The sequence below is a fragment of the Harpia harpyja genome, chromosome 2 (assembly GCF_026419915.1).
Source record: "Harpia harpyja isolate bHarHar1 chromosome 2, bHarHar1 primary haplotype, whole genome shotgun sequence".
Lineage (NCBI taxonomy): Eukaryota > Metazoa > Chordata > Aves > Accipitriformes > Accipitridae > Harpia > Harpia harpyja.
The window spans coordinates 42,491,756-42,508,357 of record NC_068941.1 but is presented as its reverse complement, the minus strand read 5'-3'; the positions used below and the strand labels follow the sequence as shown (position 1 = coordinate 42,508,357).

At 36.4% G+C, this 16,602-nt stretch overlaps 1 protein-coding gene across 1 annotated transcript in view; it reads left to right on the top strand.

The window, feature by feature from the left end:
* PDGFC (platelet derived growth factor C) overlaps positions 1-16,602 on the top strand; it is a 142,153-nt gene that overhangs the window by 94,428 nt on the left and 31,123 nt on the right. The window contains exon 3 of the mRNA XM_052777972.1: positions 10,106-10,286. Coding sequence (XP_052633932.1) covers positions 10,106-10,286 — 181 coding nt within the window. The remainder of the gene's footprint in view (positions 1-10,105; positions 10,287-16,602) is intronic.

Below are 16,602 nucleotides of genomic sequence, written 5' to 3'. Positions count from 1 at the left end.
TGAAAGTCTATGTACAGTTAAGCCCATAGGCTCACCAACAGGTTTATAAGCAGCTTTCTCCTGTTTAATCAGCAGGAATAGCAGATATACCAACTGTCCTATTCCTAGGCAGACAGTTGTGTTTCTTCACATTACACAGCTTCTCTCTCTTCTCTTCCTCCCCTTGTCCACTTCCTTTCCTCTCTCCCTCTCACTAGATGCTGTGGTTGCTTCTTCACGTGTATCATCAACATTTTAATAAAATATGTTGCTCACATGAAATTGTAGTTAGGCAGCAATACCAGCAAATGTTGTCAGTCAGACATATCAGTAACAGTCATGTCTTGCACTTGATGCTGCTCCATTAGGATAAAGTAGAAGTGAAACGTAATGCAATTTACATTAATCTGTTCTCATCTGATCATCAGGATATCTGAGAAGATGCATGTGCATGAGAAACTGCAAAAAGGAAGATTACTTATTGCAGTAAAGGTTAGATGGTCATGTGGAAGTGTCCAAGGGGTTTTATAAGGTAAAATAAATAGATCTTTTCCTTTTCTGACAGTAACATGAGAAGAGGGAGACCAGTAAACTACCAGCAATTATTAAGTACTGCTTCAGACTAGCCTTTAATTCATATACTGTGGCTGGATTAAAAATAGGTTTGCATAATTTTATGACCATTAACTTATAACGGGGTAAACTGAAGTGAGAGGAAACTCCTTACACTCTTTAGGTGAAAACTGATCTCCTGCTAGTGTTGGGAACACATTTTTTCTGCCTCCTGTGGTGTTATGCGACTGGTCGGTTACATTATAGGGGTTTTTCACTTTCTGTTCAAGTAGCAATTACTAGCCTGTCCTGAAGCAGGATATTGGACTTCATGACAAATGGTCTGTCCTGGATTGGTAAATCCTGTGTGCTAGCGTAGCAGCCAAGAGACCATATGTTATTGTATTGCTGAACTAAAGAAATAAAGGTGTTTTCATTTAAATAAACGTAGATAGAGCCCCAGTCTCCATTGAGGTAGGTAGGAGGGAGGGAAAAGGAAGAGGGGAAACAACCAGGTGTGTAATGCTGCTGTATCATCAGAGGGTGCTTGAGGGGAAGGGGTGCTGCCTGCACTGCCCTGGATGAATCCTCACATGCTGAAAATGCCCCTTAGGAATTTTTTGTTTGTTTGTTTTCCAAAATATGCTTTTGAATATTGCTAGGAAATTGCTTAGGCAGTAGTTTCACATCGTTGACTGGAGCCATCGCTACATTCCAGGATATAAGGAATGTGCATAAAGAAAAAATTACCATTTGGGATACTAGAATAAACATTTAAAATGCTGCTTGAAAAACAATGGTAAAAACATGATTATAGATTCACAGAAGCTGGAGCAGATACATTGACCACTGTGAACAGTGTGAGTAGAGGTAGAAATTTTGTAGTGAATTAGAAAGAATGCTTTACAGCCTTGGCTGTTGATGTGAACCCTGAGCTCCATTACTGGTTTTGGTTTTGTACAAAATATTGATCTCTACAGTAGGAACATGTGATTTAGTATGATTGCTGTAATTCCCAGGATAAAATATAGCAGACTTTACAGAGAAGTACTGGGAAAATGTTGGTAAGGCGTTTAATTCTCCAAAATCTGGAGAGTGTAGTACTATATGATGTAGGATACTTACTGAGCTGGTGCACTGTCTGGGAGCAATGGGCTGCCTCTTTATGAAGGGAAATGTGCTTTGGAGAATATAGCGTCCAGTGCAGCAGGATCCTGAATTCTGATGGCCATTTCCATGTGGTGTTGTACTGTAAGTACATAATAATAATAATAATATTAATAATAAATTGTACAGGTATTCCTTTGGGGAGGGGGGACAGATGATGAAGAATAGGAGTACGAGTGTGCAGCACAATGAGAATACTCTGTCTTATTACCATTTTTGTTACATGCATTATTATTTCAATTCGTAACTTGTGCAGGATACTAAAGAAATCTGTGGTCCACACAGGCAGTCAGTAGCAGAAAGCAGACGGATTGGAGGTGAAACAGTACAAGAAAATGTTTTATGTAGATGTTATCCATTTTCTAGTCCTTGAAAAATAACCCTTCCGAATGACTTCTTAGTTTTGTGGAAAATCTTTTTTACTCACTGTATTTTATATGGCTACAGGAGAATCTGTAGTCAAATAGGAAAAAGGTAAGCGTAGCATGGTAACACTGAGCAATGGAAACTCATGGAGACTTAGTCCCCATGGAACTTCTTCCTTTGCATTTTAGGATGAAGGCCAAGGTAAGTAAATGGACTGGGCCATCACTGGCAAGCTAATTCACATGTGTCAATATGTTTTTCCAAGCTTTCTGATTTTTCCCAAATTCATCTTTGTCTTTGATATATAGTAATAGTAATGTCGGTATGAAATTTCCTGTACTTTTTTGTTTTGTATCTCTGTTCTACTCATAACGTGCCATTTTTAGACCAAACTTAACCCTTATTTAAAGAGAGCTAAACATGTTTCTTATCCTGACTGGCATTGGCAATACCCGCCATTCTTTGATACAAGGAAGATGAGTACAGGTTATCTTCTAAGAAATTTGGCAATTGGTCTTTTAAAAGGAGGAGTTTGGAAAACAATCTTCTTTCCTTCTTGCCTCCACTGTTGATCTGCAGGATTATAGTGTCTCTTTCTATAAGATTCTTATTCAAGTGCTCGAAATAATGTATCAATACAAGTTATACCAGTATAAATTAGTTTACAGCACAGGCTATCTAGGACTGAATTCTGTGGTTGCTATATTCCTGAAAATACTTATTTACATGCTTTTTCCATATCAGTAGTTTAACACATGCTTAAATAATTACAGCGTTGCTGTCTGAATATAGAATTGTTTTGTTTTAGAGCCTGAAGTACATGTAACAATGTATCTAGTTTACAATTTCTTATTCTTGTGGAAAAGTTAATGCCCTTTCCTCCCCACAAGGCAGAAGTTAATTTCAGAGGCTACAGGATATTCATGTGCTTAAGATGGAGATACTTAAGTGCTTCCAGTGTGCCTTGATACCAGTCACGGTGATTTTTTTCCTAGAGGTGTTTACGTACCAATTTACTAGTCATCAGGGAAAGGATATGTTTTCAGCAATACTCTGTTTATCAATTGGCACTGAAGTAAACTTTTGATACAAAGGAGAGTTTTGGGGAGGAGGGTGAAGAGATGCATTTCTTTGGATTTCTTATTTTTACATGCAGTGCTCTGACACTAGTTCACCAAGCGACAAAAGCTACTATGCAAAATGTATATGTCTCAGCTTCACATGGTGCCTTAACTTTTCAGCAGATGCACAGAAAATGCAAATGTGTTTTCTGGTAGACTGGAGAGCAGTAATGCAACAGTTAATTTCTCCAAATCGAACCACCAGTGCATCCTTTTCTTTTCACGAGAAGTGTTCAAATGTTTGAAGAGTAGAATTTGGGGGTTTGAACTCTGTCTTGTTTTCCCCTTTCACTTGCAGTGTTGTAAATGTATATTTATGATCAAAGTGGCTTACAGTGAATGAAGGGGAAGAAAATTGAAATCTAAGGATTAAACTTTTTTTTTTCATGTGTCCTAAATAACAAGGTAGAAATACAGAAAGAGTTGTGCGGTTGTGTTAGAAGCCTCAGGCTGTTACAAATCAGTATGAGGAAAGATCAAATAGAGAGAACCATGGCAACCATCTAACATTTGTGAATGAATCTGTGTTTCCATAAGGCAGTTCCTAATGTACAGTACTGCATATTCTAAAATAAATGTATTCAAAGTAGGTTGGCGCAGAAACTACAATCCATATTTGGTGAATGGCAGTTAGAAATGTTCTCTGTTTATACCTTGAGTATCTTTATTTCATGGAAAATTTAGACATGGCAGGATACTTGGGGTTTTTATGCTCATTCGCTGTATTGGCTGGAAGTGATGTCTATTGCTGGAAGTGATGTTTGTGTATAATTAAACATCATTTTCTGAGTACAAAAACCTGACCTCATCGGTTATTTATTTGGATTATATCTGGGTATGCTGTTTCTTTCCAGTGACTGTTAAAACACAGTGTGTGTAGGATCAGCAGATACAGGTACTACTATGGAAACTTATTTCATGTCAAATCATTGCTGTTCCATTATCTTTTCTCTGTTTTTAAGTTAAAACATAAAGCATGACAGAAAATGTAGAACGTAACTCTTTTCTCAATTGTTGGATAATCTGTAATGATATCCAAAGGAGTTTCCTCTTACAGTGGAAGGCACTGCCAAATCCTCCTAAAGAGGATGAATGCTAAGGGTGAATTGCCCATGCTGTGAGCCTCAGGAACTGGAGTCAAATGACTCTGGGTAACTTTTTTCAGAAATTCCTATTGGAAAGACAAAATCCAGAGGGAATATTTTAAATAGTTACTATTTTATATCAGGTAGTTTTTAAAACAACAGTTTTCTTCCAATAGCCTGACTATACTTTCACTCAAAGTAGCCCTAGTCAAATATTTCTGATAACGTTGAGCGGAATAATTTTTTTTTGATCTTTTACCCTGCATGGAGTATTTGCTGGTGCTGCCACAGGGCCACCATGTCAGCCAAGGTGCCCTCTCCCTTCCGTTCCTCCAGGAAATTTGCTTTGTATACCATTTGAGGATTTTTCTCTGCTGCCTGACTAGCAAGTGGAGTTATTAATAGCTAACTTTTACTCATGTGCACTGCTAGTGGTTTGTGATTTCAGGAACCTTGTAGTTACTGGGCTGAATGGGCCAATCTTTCCCAGTCTGAGGTTCATGATAGATATACTGCTGTCTGGCAACAAGTACGAAACAGTATGATGTAAATAAATGCTTCTGAAAGGCAAAGTAATTAATTGAACAGCTGTTCTGAAGCTTGCAAACTTGGGTGGTAGGTGGTTGTACTGCCTGGCCTGGCCTTATTGGAGGGGAAAAAAAATAATACCAAAAGTAAGATTTCCTCTTACATAAAGTGAAAAATAGTGCACAAGTACCTGCAGTTTCATTATTACCAATTACTTAATTTTTGTGTCATTTTGATTTTAATCTCACATGATGTGTCTTTTGCCTCTGTGCTTTGGTCTTTGAGGAAAACGTACTTCAGTCTCAGTGAGAGGGGCAGTATTGGTAATAGAAAAGAGGAAAGTTCTCCACCTATTGAATGAATGATGCAGTGCACTCTTCTTTTTATAACTGTATTGCTACATCTGTAGGCTTTTAGTTTGCCTGAAATCCACTTATTTCTCTGGTCCATCATGCCACTCTCTCCGGCCTTCTTCCTTCTTGGGGTCCTCCCATTTTCCCTCTGCTCTTTTTTGCATTCCCCTTGTCCCATCATGCATTTTTGCTGGAGACTGTACAGCATGTTGGCCTGTGGGGAGTAACAAGGCTGGTTAGACAAATTGGGTCTGCCATTAGATACTACGGATTTGAGTGCCTCTGTCATGCTCCAATGTTCCGTTTTCCACTCGGATAAATGTGTATCTGCCCATCAGAGCATTACTGGAGAGCTGGGTTGATTGGAGGAGGCTTCCAGGATTTATCGCAAGTGAAGGCTGACACGCTTTGAATAAAATGTCTTCAAGCTAAATGTTTGGCTTTACTTTCTTCTATATGTAAATACAGTGTTTATTTCACAAAGAGCGATATGATTACTTACAGATGTGATTTAAAAGTGATCTAAGAGGTGAAGACTATGTAAGGCGTCACCAATACCCTTACAGTTTTGTCTATACAAATACACAGTTAAGTCAAATGATGGAAACCAAAAATTTTTTTCCATAGGAAATTCAAATATTTCAGTAGCAAAAATGAAAATTATTTCAAATGGAGGTGGAAGAGGGAGAGGAAATATTCCTTTAAAATGATGGTGTTAAAATTTTTCTTATAAAAAGATCAAAAGTATATTTTCATGATGACAGTTTTTAGTAATTTCCAATGTTTCCAAAATTGAAGCTGTCCAAATATAAAGCATCTAAGTTCTATTCAATAACAGTGTGTCTGGTGAACTGCCAGGGGACCTTGAATGCTTTTGGTCTGCAGCTGAGGTAGGTATTTTGGTGTGCTATGCCAGCACCAGGAAAACCTTAGAATTCCATGTGCTTTAAAACAAGTTGGAACAGAAATATTACAGAGTCCCACAGGACACTGTCAAAAAAAATGATAGGGATTGTTATCAACTTCCTATTTCTTCATTTAAAAAAAAAATATGAATTGAAATGGGTTCTTATCAAAGGGGGAAGGAAAAATATATTTCACCTTTTGCAAGCTGTTTTAATGGGCATGCTAGATTTTTGTCTAGCATGCATCTATATACAGATGGAAAGGTCCAATGTCACTGATATGACAGAGTGTTTTACCCCATGGGTTTCTGCTTCTTACATTCATTGATATATCTGTAGAATTCCAAAGGCAGAGGGAACCCACAAAAGGTCACAAAATTGCAAGCCAAGGTAAACAGCCTGTCAGAGTATGTTTAGCAAATGCAGTGTAAACCACAGAAAAAATATAGAAAGGAGAGGAAAACCTATTCCCTTGGAAAATACATTTCCTGGCTGGGAAGGCATTGAAGTTCAGAGTTGCTTACATTGCTTCCTTGCTCTTTTCCAATAAATTGTCTTTGTTCAGGTTGTTAATTCAGTCCACGGTCCCAGGCACCGAGGCTACAGGGAAGAGGAATACATGTCCTGCAACAGGTATAATGGAAGGCATTACGGGCATTGCAACTAAAGGCAAAAGCATCTTTCATCCCAGGAAAGGAGATTGGACTACCTCTTTGTCATAAATTTTGCTTAGTAATATTTGAATAATGTATTGAACATAGATACAGCACCAGAGCATTTCTTTAGTCATTGTCAAAGAGGGTTGTGTTTTCTCCTTTGTACACTGCACAGAAGAGAACAATTCTTTGTTTCGTTCAGCATGCATTTTAACATTTCTTACTCCATTGCAGATGGAAAATAGCTTCTCAGTTCTTGGTTATTTATCCTAGTTTTCCTGCACTTCGAGTACAAGCCTGTCTTGATGTGGAAATAGTTTTGGATGGCTATGCTATTGTCCCTGCTGCTCTTTAGCCCTGTGACATGAAGATGCAGAATTATGTAGCACAATCCTGTAAATGCTAAAGCATCTGAAACACTTTGGTTTGTTACTTTTCACAGCAAGTTCAGACTTCAGTCCAGATGCGCAACGCAAGGAATTTTAGTTGCACAGATTTTTTTGACAGGCTCTTGCAGCACGTTCAGCCTAGATAACTGGCAGGAATAAAGTTACTGGCTAAAAATGTCATTATGTCCAGGAAACATGTGAGGGACTTTTTTCTGTTGACATAGACAGAATTTCTAAAGATTCCCCTTGCTGATGGTGAAATATCTGTATTGTGCAGGGAGCTCCACCTACATCTGTGTTCAGCAGTAAGAAACCAATACTCATTTCTCATGTATTTGCTTATGAAAACAGAATTTTTTGTCTACAGCACCAGACTTGTTTGTTGAACATAAAAGAACAGAAATCCTCTATAGGTCCCGAGGGAGACATTGCAGAAAGGGAGTAATCATTGTAAACTCTGCTGTATGTACTGTACCATGTTGCCATGAGAAGGTTACATTTGACTGGCTTATAAAATAGGTTTTAGTAAATCCCTTAAATAGTGATATTGGTAATCGTGCATGCTGCAGTGCAGTACTAATGAGTGCTATATAATGATTAAAGTGTTTCCAGATTGATCACTTGGAAACAAGTGGTTTTCTGATGATCAGAATGGTATTAGGGTAGGAGAAGGGCGGCTGAGAAACCTCTCAATCAAGGTAACACTGATAACACACAGAAAAAACATAATTATTTTGATTACAAATGAGAGCTTGTTTACAAATACCACATACAAAGGTCAAGGAGAAAAGAACTGAATATAGAAGAAAAACACTGACAAACAGAATTATTTGCATCTGTCATGTATATCAGAAAGCTGAATTTTATTTGGGTTTTTCAGAATACGTATTTCCCTCTATTTTACCTCTCAACTAATGGAATTAATTAGCATTTATTTTAAGGGTCTAAGATTTAAATTGTGGAATTTGAGTTTCTCTTTTACTTCAGGGGTACCAGGAGACCAAAGGGTGCAATAGAAAGTACTTTGCAAGTTATTTAGAAGCACTAACACCTATACTTTGCCTGACCCCCAGACATCTTAAGCCTAAGTCAATAAATGTAACGATTAACTTATTCACTCTTTGCAAATCAGAAAAGTAGATAATTATTTAGTATTCTTAACTAAAAAAATAAAAATGTTACCTTTAGAAACTTCATAAACTGATTTTAAAAAGAAAAAAATAAAATTCACTGCTCAAAATCAATTTGATAAGTGTGTTGAGCTCTGAAGTCTTAGTACAATTAATGTACACGTTGCCTTTGTAATAAGTTGTATACCTGATCATAAAGTAAAAACGCTGGTGGATCAGTTAAAGGAATTAGTTACTGTTTGGCGGGGGGGAAAGATGGTGATAAAGTAATTAGTATCAAGTTCAACAAAGATTTAAAACTGTGGTACATGGCAGTAATGGATTTTGAACACAGTTAATGAACATATTCATTGCATTCATTTTTAATTAAGTGGAAAAAAATACTGGTCCTTTAAATGGAGATAATAAATGTGCAAGTCAGTCTTGCACAAACATGCAACACAAGAATTTATTGCCTGCTGTCTAACTAGGGAACTGGGAATCATTATAAAGATTAGCTTTACTGAAAAGAAATCTAGAAAAATCTTTAGTAGAAAATGTTTATGAGGTAATAATTTTCACATTAAATATTGCTTGGCATATTTGGTGGAGTGTGTGTGCGTGTTTTGTAAAATATGAGTATTTGCTATCATCAGAGGTAGGACTGTTTGTACCCTTGAAAAGGACTCAATGCTATTTACCAATTTAGATTTACTTGAGACTTATTTAGTATATGACTACACATGTAAGACAACATAAAAGTACCAGAAACCTTGAAACTTTCTCAGAGGTGGGTTAGAATACAAGTCGTGGTTTAAAAGTAAAATGATGACTCAGAAAGCTACATCTGTGAGCTTCCACACGCTTGCCGTGCATTAACCGATGCGCTTTCGCCTTCCCAAACCACTGGGCCATGCTGCCGCTGGGGCTTGAAGGGTTTCAAGCTGCAGCAGGGGAAATCCAGCTGAAAAGCTTAGTGTTTATTCTGTCAGTGGGCAGCTGGGGAACTGACATGAAACAGGTTAAAGCACTGAAACCAGATGTACTTTCTAGAGCAGTGGCTTTCAATGTTTTTATGACTTGGGAACCCCCCTAAACGTTTCCAGTGGAAGCGAGGACCTTTGTGTGGTGTATTGAAGCTTATTGATGACAATTGACTGGTGTTTCTTAGTTACCTTTCATGGATCTATTTGAAGTTGTTCACAGATCCCCAGGGATACCCAGACCACACGTTAAAAACCAATGAAACTAAATCAAACCTAATATGTTTCATTCGCTCTAAGCTCCCAACCCATATCTCTTTTGTCAATATTACCAAAATATCAGGTTCTTCTGACATGCAGTACGTCTAGGTCTTTGCTCAACAAATGTCTCACTGGGGTATGAATAAACTCAAAATGTGCTTCCAAGTTTCCCTAAGCCACCTTACCCTTCAGGAGCTTATTCACCACTGGTATTACAAGAGAGCAAGTTTTCCATACCAAAAAGCCCCTGAACTTTCACTGGTGACATGCAGTATACTGTTAGTGATATTGCAGTACGAATTACTGTGCCACACTTAGGCAATTTCAGTCTTTTTTCTCTGACTTTATTCTGCCATATCCCACGTGTTGTAATTGCTTTCCATAAAGGGAGCAAACAAAACCATACTCATGGGTCTTTTCAAAATGCTAACTCTGCTTTTATTTTTTTAACCTCACTGCATGATTTTATTATGTATTTAAGCCAGTAGCAACTTGGAAGCCAAGTTTAAAATAGCTGGCTTTGGTAGCATACTTTCAGTCTTAAAAAAAAAAAAAAAAATTGCAAACTGCAAAGTCAGTTTATTGATTAAAGCAGGAATTTTTATAGAAATTTTATCAGTAAATAAACATTTGATTTTCTTTTCTGTTCAGGTATGACTTTGTAGAAGTTGAAGAGCCTAGTGATGGCACTGTTTTAGGGCGCTGGTGTGGTTCCAGTAGTGTGCCAAGCAGACAAATCTCCAAAGGAAACCAGATCAGAATAAGATTTGTGTCTGATGAATATTTTCCTTCTGAACCTGGATTCTGCATCCATTATACACTTCTTATGCCAGTAAGTAACATGTTTCAGATTGGAACATTTCACGAAAACAAAATCTTTGAAGTGGTAGCTCAAAAGAATCTTTTAATAGCTTAGGATTAATTACTGTTTATTTCTTAATAATAATAATGAGCAATCTGTCTTCCAGAATTGTACATTTTGTTTCTGTTTTTTAACTGAGTGTTCTTGTGGTTCTTCTTGGATGGCTTCGGACTGGGAAGTTGTGGGCTCGGTTGTTTGTGTGGAAACTTCAATAAAATGTTTGCATTCCTAATACAGTACTGTGAAAAAAAATTCTAGCTTTGAGAAGAAAAATCAGCATAAGAATCAGCTGTATGACATTGAAAGAGTATTGGGAAGTTACAAAGACAACTGAAGAAATTAACATTTTTATTAGTCAGCTGCTATTAGACATATAAAGCCAAATGACTATACCCAGTTCAAAACCAGAAAAGTTCTTATGCTTCTGGATATGACAAAGCAAACAACGCATAATACTCATTTTCCACTGCATTTTCCCTGGAAACTGTACTTTAGACTTCTCTCAAATGTTGCTTAATGCTTGTAAATTGCAGGTATTAAACAATAGTAATTGCCTAAAATGTGACTATGTTCACTGTCAACAGATTTCTGTTACCTTTTTTCACCAAATGAAAGATCTGTGACAGCAAAACAATATTTATAGATTTTTAAGGATGAGGTAGTGTTCTGAAACATTAGAGTGCAGCAGAACAGGGGTTGACTTGATTTAGAATAGGTATTCCATATTTAAAGAGAGCAAGGAGTATTTCTGTTAAATTCCTCATAATTCACTTCGTGACTCTCCTAAGTAGTCTTGTGGTCTGTGGTATTTGGTTGGTGGAAAATATCTGCAAGCTCAATAAAAAATTGATCAAAAGAATCCATGTTGTAACCCCACTGAATGCGCTTCACTCAAAATGCATTTGGCTTGCTTATTGCTTTTGCCGTTTTTGCCTCTTCTCTCCATTTGCAAAACGTCAGTTACTGAGAAGAAGCAAAGAACAATTCCACATATCTTTTCAACAATTCATAATCTTCTACATAATATATTTAGCATACTGATGATGATGTCAGTGAAGTGTAGCAGTGTGTGTGTGTGTTTGTGTACATACATATATATATATATAGATGTTATTTTCTGTTGTTTTCCTATAAGTATTTTTAAATATTTAGGCCTAACTAAGAACTGTTCCTAAAGTGATTAAAGATTTGATCTGCATACTTGACTCTTTTGTGAGTTAGACCCTTTTGTTATTGGAATAGTATGACTTGATAATGATGAATTTTGAAATTAAATAAATTGTCAATCAGTCTCCAAACCAACTTGAAATATGGCCAGGTTTAAACTCTCATACACCCAAAGGCAGAATGTAATAAGTATGTTTGCTTTTAGAAAATGGTAAAAGAAAATCCCTGAATAGATGTATTTGTGGGCTGATGCCAAATTTCGTTGTTGCAGCTCTAGTATTACATCCTACCTGCTGCATATCTATCTGACTTATGTATGATCCAATTTCTGTTGAATGGATTAGACAAAGGCACCTAAAAATACCAGAGTATATGTATAATTATCTTTATGCCGTGCTGTACAAATGGACTGAATTTTTTCCTTGATGTTTGATGGGGAAAACTTGTTCTAACATTTAAATTATCAACACTTGCAAAACTATTCTTTAATCTTCAAAATATTTACATCACTTATTCAATAGACAAAAACAGAGCTGATATCGTAGGACACATTTTTAGTTCCCTGTTTTTCTCCATTAACAAAGCTTATATAGCATATGAAGTATACATACAAACTGATTTAGAAACCAAGCATGTTATCTCTCACATATGTAACAGGCAAGAGCAGCCCCTTCACGTCATAGGAATTCAGAACTAGCCCCAAAATGCACAGTATAACAACTGCTTATTGGTTTGTGAGGATTAATTTCCAAATCTCTCTTTAAAAGGGCTGTGATCTTTTTCATCAAAAATTATGTCTTAATAAGCCATGCAAAACACAATTTCACATTTCAGACTGCAGATTGTAAATGAAATCTGTATTGCTGAGTTTCAGGATTAGACCTGCTTCTTGTACCTAGAGCAATTGAAAACTGATGCCAAAAAAAGTGTTTTTCTTTAAAACTATAATGCTACCTTATCCAACATTTCAAGAGAAGCTAAAATTTACAGCCCCCCTCCCCTCCCACCTCCCTGCAAAAAAGATGTCAGCTATAGGAATGAGTGTAAATTTTAAATGATTCTTGCAGAAGCATTACTGTTTCACTTAGTTATTCACTTCAACAAATTGGTCCTAAACAGTTAAATTTTTTTTTTTTCCTCATTTTTTGACAAGAGGGGGAGGGGGAGATGCCTGGTAGACTAGCAATGAGAGATTGTTTGGGGAGAAATGAAGCAAAACTGAAATAAAACAGTGCAAGCTTGTTTCTGTATTTGGAGGCCACACACAGAGAGGGGCACCGGACACATTTTCAGGTCTTTTAAAGAGCAAGAGAAATGGCTTTGTTTAAATCTGTTGTAATTTATCGTATCTATATACTTTTACTTTGTATATTATATTTCAAACCAATGTTTCACATGATGAATAAGTAGGGGAAGAATGGCTATTGATCTGATTACTTCTAAGATTTAGTCACTCAAAAGGACTCACAGCAGTTCCAATGTCGATAGATAGAACATAATTTTCTAGAAAGGTTTACCATGGGATTGTAAGGCGCCGCATAAAAGCAGTGCACTTACTGTATACAAGCAGAATGCTCTCCAAGAAAAACATGAAGCTTTTCTTCAGATTCTAGCTAATTACAGTTTAATAATTTGCATTTCTTCCATTTTAAATTGTGTACCCTGGGTACATCTACAACTTTCTATAATTCTGGTCTAACTCTACTTTCCTTTCCACTGTTCTATAGCTGCAAGTTAATTTTGTCTGGAATACCATAAAGTGGAAGGAAGTGTTGAAAAAGCTTATTCTTACTAAGAAAATGTAGTTTGTGTTATTTCAAAATTATTATGCTACTTTCAGCACAGCTGTTATTCTTAGTCACTCTTTTCATGGTCTGCCCTGTCACTTAGTCTGTGCTTACTGGTGAGCTGCTTTATTCACTAAGAGCTGCTTAGTGGTTGTTCTGCATTTTGGCTGTTCAGCTATGCATTTATTAAAAGTCATGTTTTTGGCAGCACTATACCACCTAAACCCTCCTAGAACTTTATTGCAAAAACAATCCATATTTCATTTCTTTTCCCCTTCTTCTTACTTGCCCACAGTTACAGCTCTAATCCATATAGTAGCCACATGCAATTGAAGGAAACCTTATAAACTCTTATACTGTATGTTTGGGCTTCAGTCTTCCTAGTGACTTGTTTGGTTTAAATTATGTCAGTTACAAGTTTGGCAGAGAAAACTTGATGTAATAAAGTCCATTGTTACTTGGGGGAGAGGGTGAATGGGATACTTGATGCCTGAGGTGCCATTAAGGAATGCGTGACTGATTGCCAAAGTAGTTATTAATTATTCAGGGCACTCAGAACAAAGCAGCTCCAGTTAAAGTTGAAGCTGGGGGTGACTGTATTCTCCTTCTTTTTTTGGCATATGGTAGCATGTCATTTGTCATCAAAGATCATGCCAAAGATCTTTGCAAAGAACAGACTTAACCCTCTTCTATGCAAGTGAAGATGAAGAGGAAAATCCAAGAAGCTGCTTAAAGACTGACCTTGCTTAAAAGTGACTTGGCAGGTGTTTTGTGATTTTGGTGCAGTACCTATATGGCTACCTGGATTTCAATCCGAGATATTTTTTTTTCTTTTGAAGCGGAGATGCTGTTAGTAGTGCTCTTGCTATTAACAGTAATGAAAATTAAATTTAATACTGTGCAGATAATCTGTTTAGGGCTATCTAATCATTGTTCCTTTATTGCATCTTAATTGTCTAAGCTTTGCTCTTTTAGGGTTGAGCATGTTAATTTTGTTTGTGGAACCTTTTTAATTGAGCTTGTTTAATGAAAAAGGCAAATAAAATTTAAATGCTAATAGAAAAAGTGCATACCAATAGAACAGAGAAAGGAAAGCTCTCACCTAGCATTCCCTCCTTTTCAAAAGTCCACAGATTTCACAGATACCAGGTGTGTATCTCGTATGTCAATACCAAAGCCCAAGAGAGGCTTAACTTTGGCTGCAATAACTGAAAATCCATCCGGAAACATCATAAAGGACATTACTGATCTCCCAAACAAAGGTTTTTCTCCACTCTCTTAAGAAGTAATCAAAAGATTTTGGAAATAACACGTTTTCAGGGTTGTTAAAGCCAAGGTGGTATGAATCAGCAGGACAGCATAGGAGTGTTATTTAGTGCTTTGCAATGCTACATGAAGTGAAAAAGGGCTGTGAAAATCCTTCATGTGATGGGAAGGACTCTTAAACAAAACCTCTGTGTTCAGAGCTTCCGCTGATTAGGTATAATGAAACCTAAACCCAGATAAATCAACAAACTCCTAAAGATGCTCCAGCGTGCAAATTCAATCATTCAATTTTTTTTGTGTGGCAAAAATTCATTGTAAATCAGAGAGGTTTTTGGACTAATTCTTTCCTTGGAGATTTCATTTTGCATTAAATTTGTGCTTGAGGACTAAAGAGAAATTCCTTTTAAATTTCTTAGGTGAGACATTAAAGATTACCCCAAAATACATAGATAGGAGTGACATGCTTCAGGTTAATCAAAAAAAGTACAAAAAGTACAAAACTGAGGATGGCTATTATCCATGGCACTACAATGAGAGAGGAAAAAACCCCTTTGAAGCAGAAAGAACCTATGAAGGATATCAAATCATAACATCTTGTTTTCCTGTGACCACATCTCATTCTGTCACAGGACATCATGAAAAATTAAAAAATCTGTGTATGTGAAGCAGACTTGCAGAGAGATGGGGTTAGAAATAAATCTAGCAACATTGTTGTAGCAAAATTGTGGGCCTGCCCAGAAGTCCATGGAAGTGTGTTCTTGACCTGTACAACCTGAGATGTCAGTGTGGATTTTCTGAGACGCTAAAAGGAAGAGAGACATTTTGTATGAAATTGGGTGTCATTTAGTTCTTAAAAGGAATGAATGTGCTTACATGATAGCAAGTTTTGTACTCTGAAGGACTAGGTTCCTTTACCTCTGCCCAAAATTTGAATGTAGTTTCTCATGTAGTATATGTAGGCTATACCATTTCTTTTGTATTTTTCTGTGATGTTAGTTTTACAGGAAAAAGTAATTTTGTTTTCTTGGACAGACTTTTTTTACAAATTCATTGTATATTTGACTAAGATTTAATTCATTGAATTTGGAAGTTTATTGTATATCCCACCCAGTTTCGCTGTGGCAAAAGGTATAAAAAATCAGCTGGTTTTCTTATTTCTAAATAAGTAACAATAATTTCAAAATTAAATGCAATTACATTACCACACGTCAAATGTCATGCTTTGTTTTTTTCTATTCAACAACTTCAGTAGAGTTTCTTCCTGAAAATTTCAGGGGTGTTCAGCAAGTAACATAACTGATTCTGGTTATGGAGCATTCACATAAGTCTTCAAATTGTATTTTTGAAAGACAGTATTGAGGGGAAGTCAAAACAAGTGAGGTGGAGAAGAGCTTGTGAAAACTGCTCTCCTTTTAGTCATCAATAGCATTATGTACAAGTTAGATCACTCTGGCAACATGTTTCAAGTAGAAATCAATGCTATAAGCAAGAGATGGGGTACTGCAACTGTCAAGAAAAAGCAGGCAGCCTTTTTTGCTCCTTTCCCCAAATTATGTCTTTGATCCCATATTAACCCTCTCCTTCCACATGAAAGCAAATAGTAGAATGATTCAGTGCAAACAAGGTTTAGCCTCTTTAAATGCCCTAAAAAGTGAAAAAGTTTAGAAAACATATCAGAAAAGTATTTCAAATACATGAGATAAAATCTTTTCTTTAATTCCTGTAAGCTACCAAAGGCTTTTATTAGGTTTCCATTTAGTAATAAATATTTATATTGTCAGGGACTCTTTTTTATTATTATTTGGAAACTTTATTAATGTGTCTCATAGCATTATATATGCATATTTATGTAATTTGAAAATGAGTATTACTTTTACATGATCTATCATTTATTGTGTTCTGCAACAAATCTTTCATATGTAAGTTTTAATGTTGTGTGCTCTGTTGTTTTCAAAAAGTCTACAAGAGAAGTTAAAAGCTAGAAAGAAGACTGGTTTTGTCTTGTCTTGAACAATTTCAAAAGTCTCCTGGAATGTCATGACTCTGCGAATGCTCTGAATGGTGTA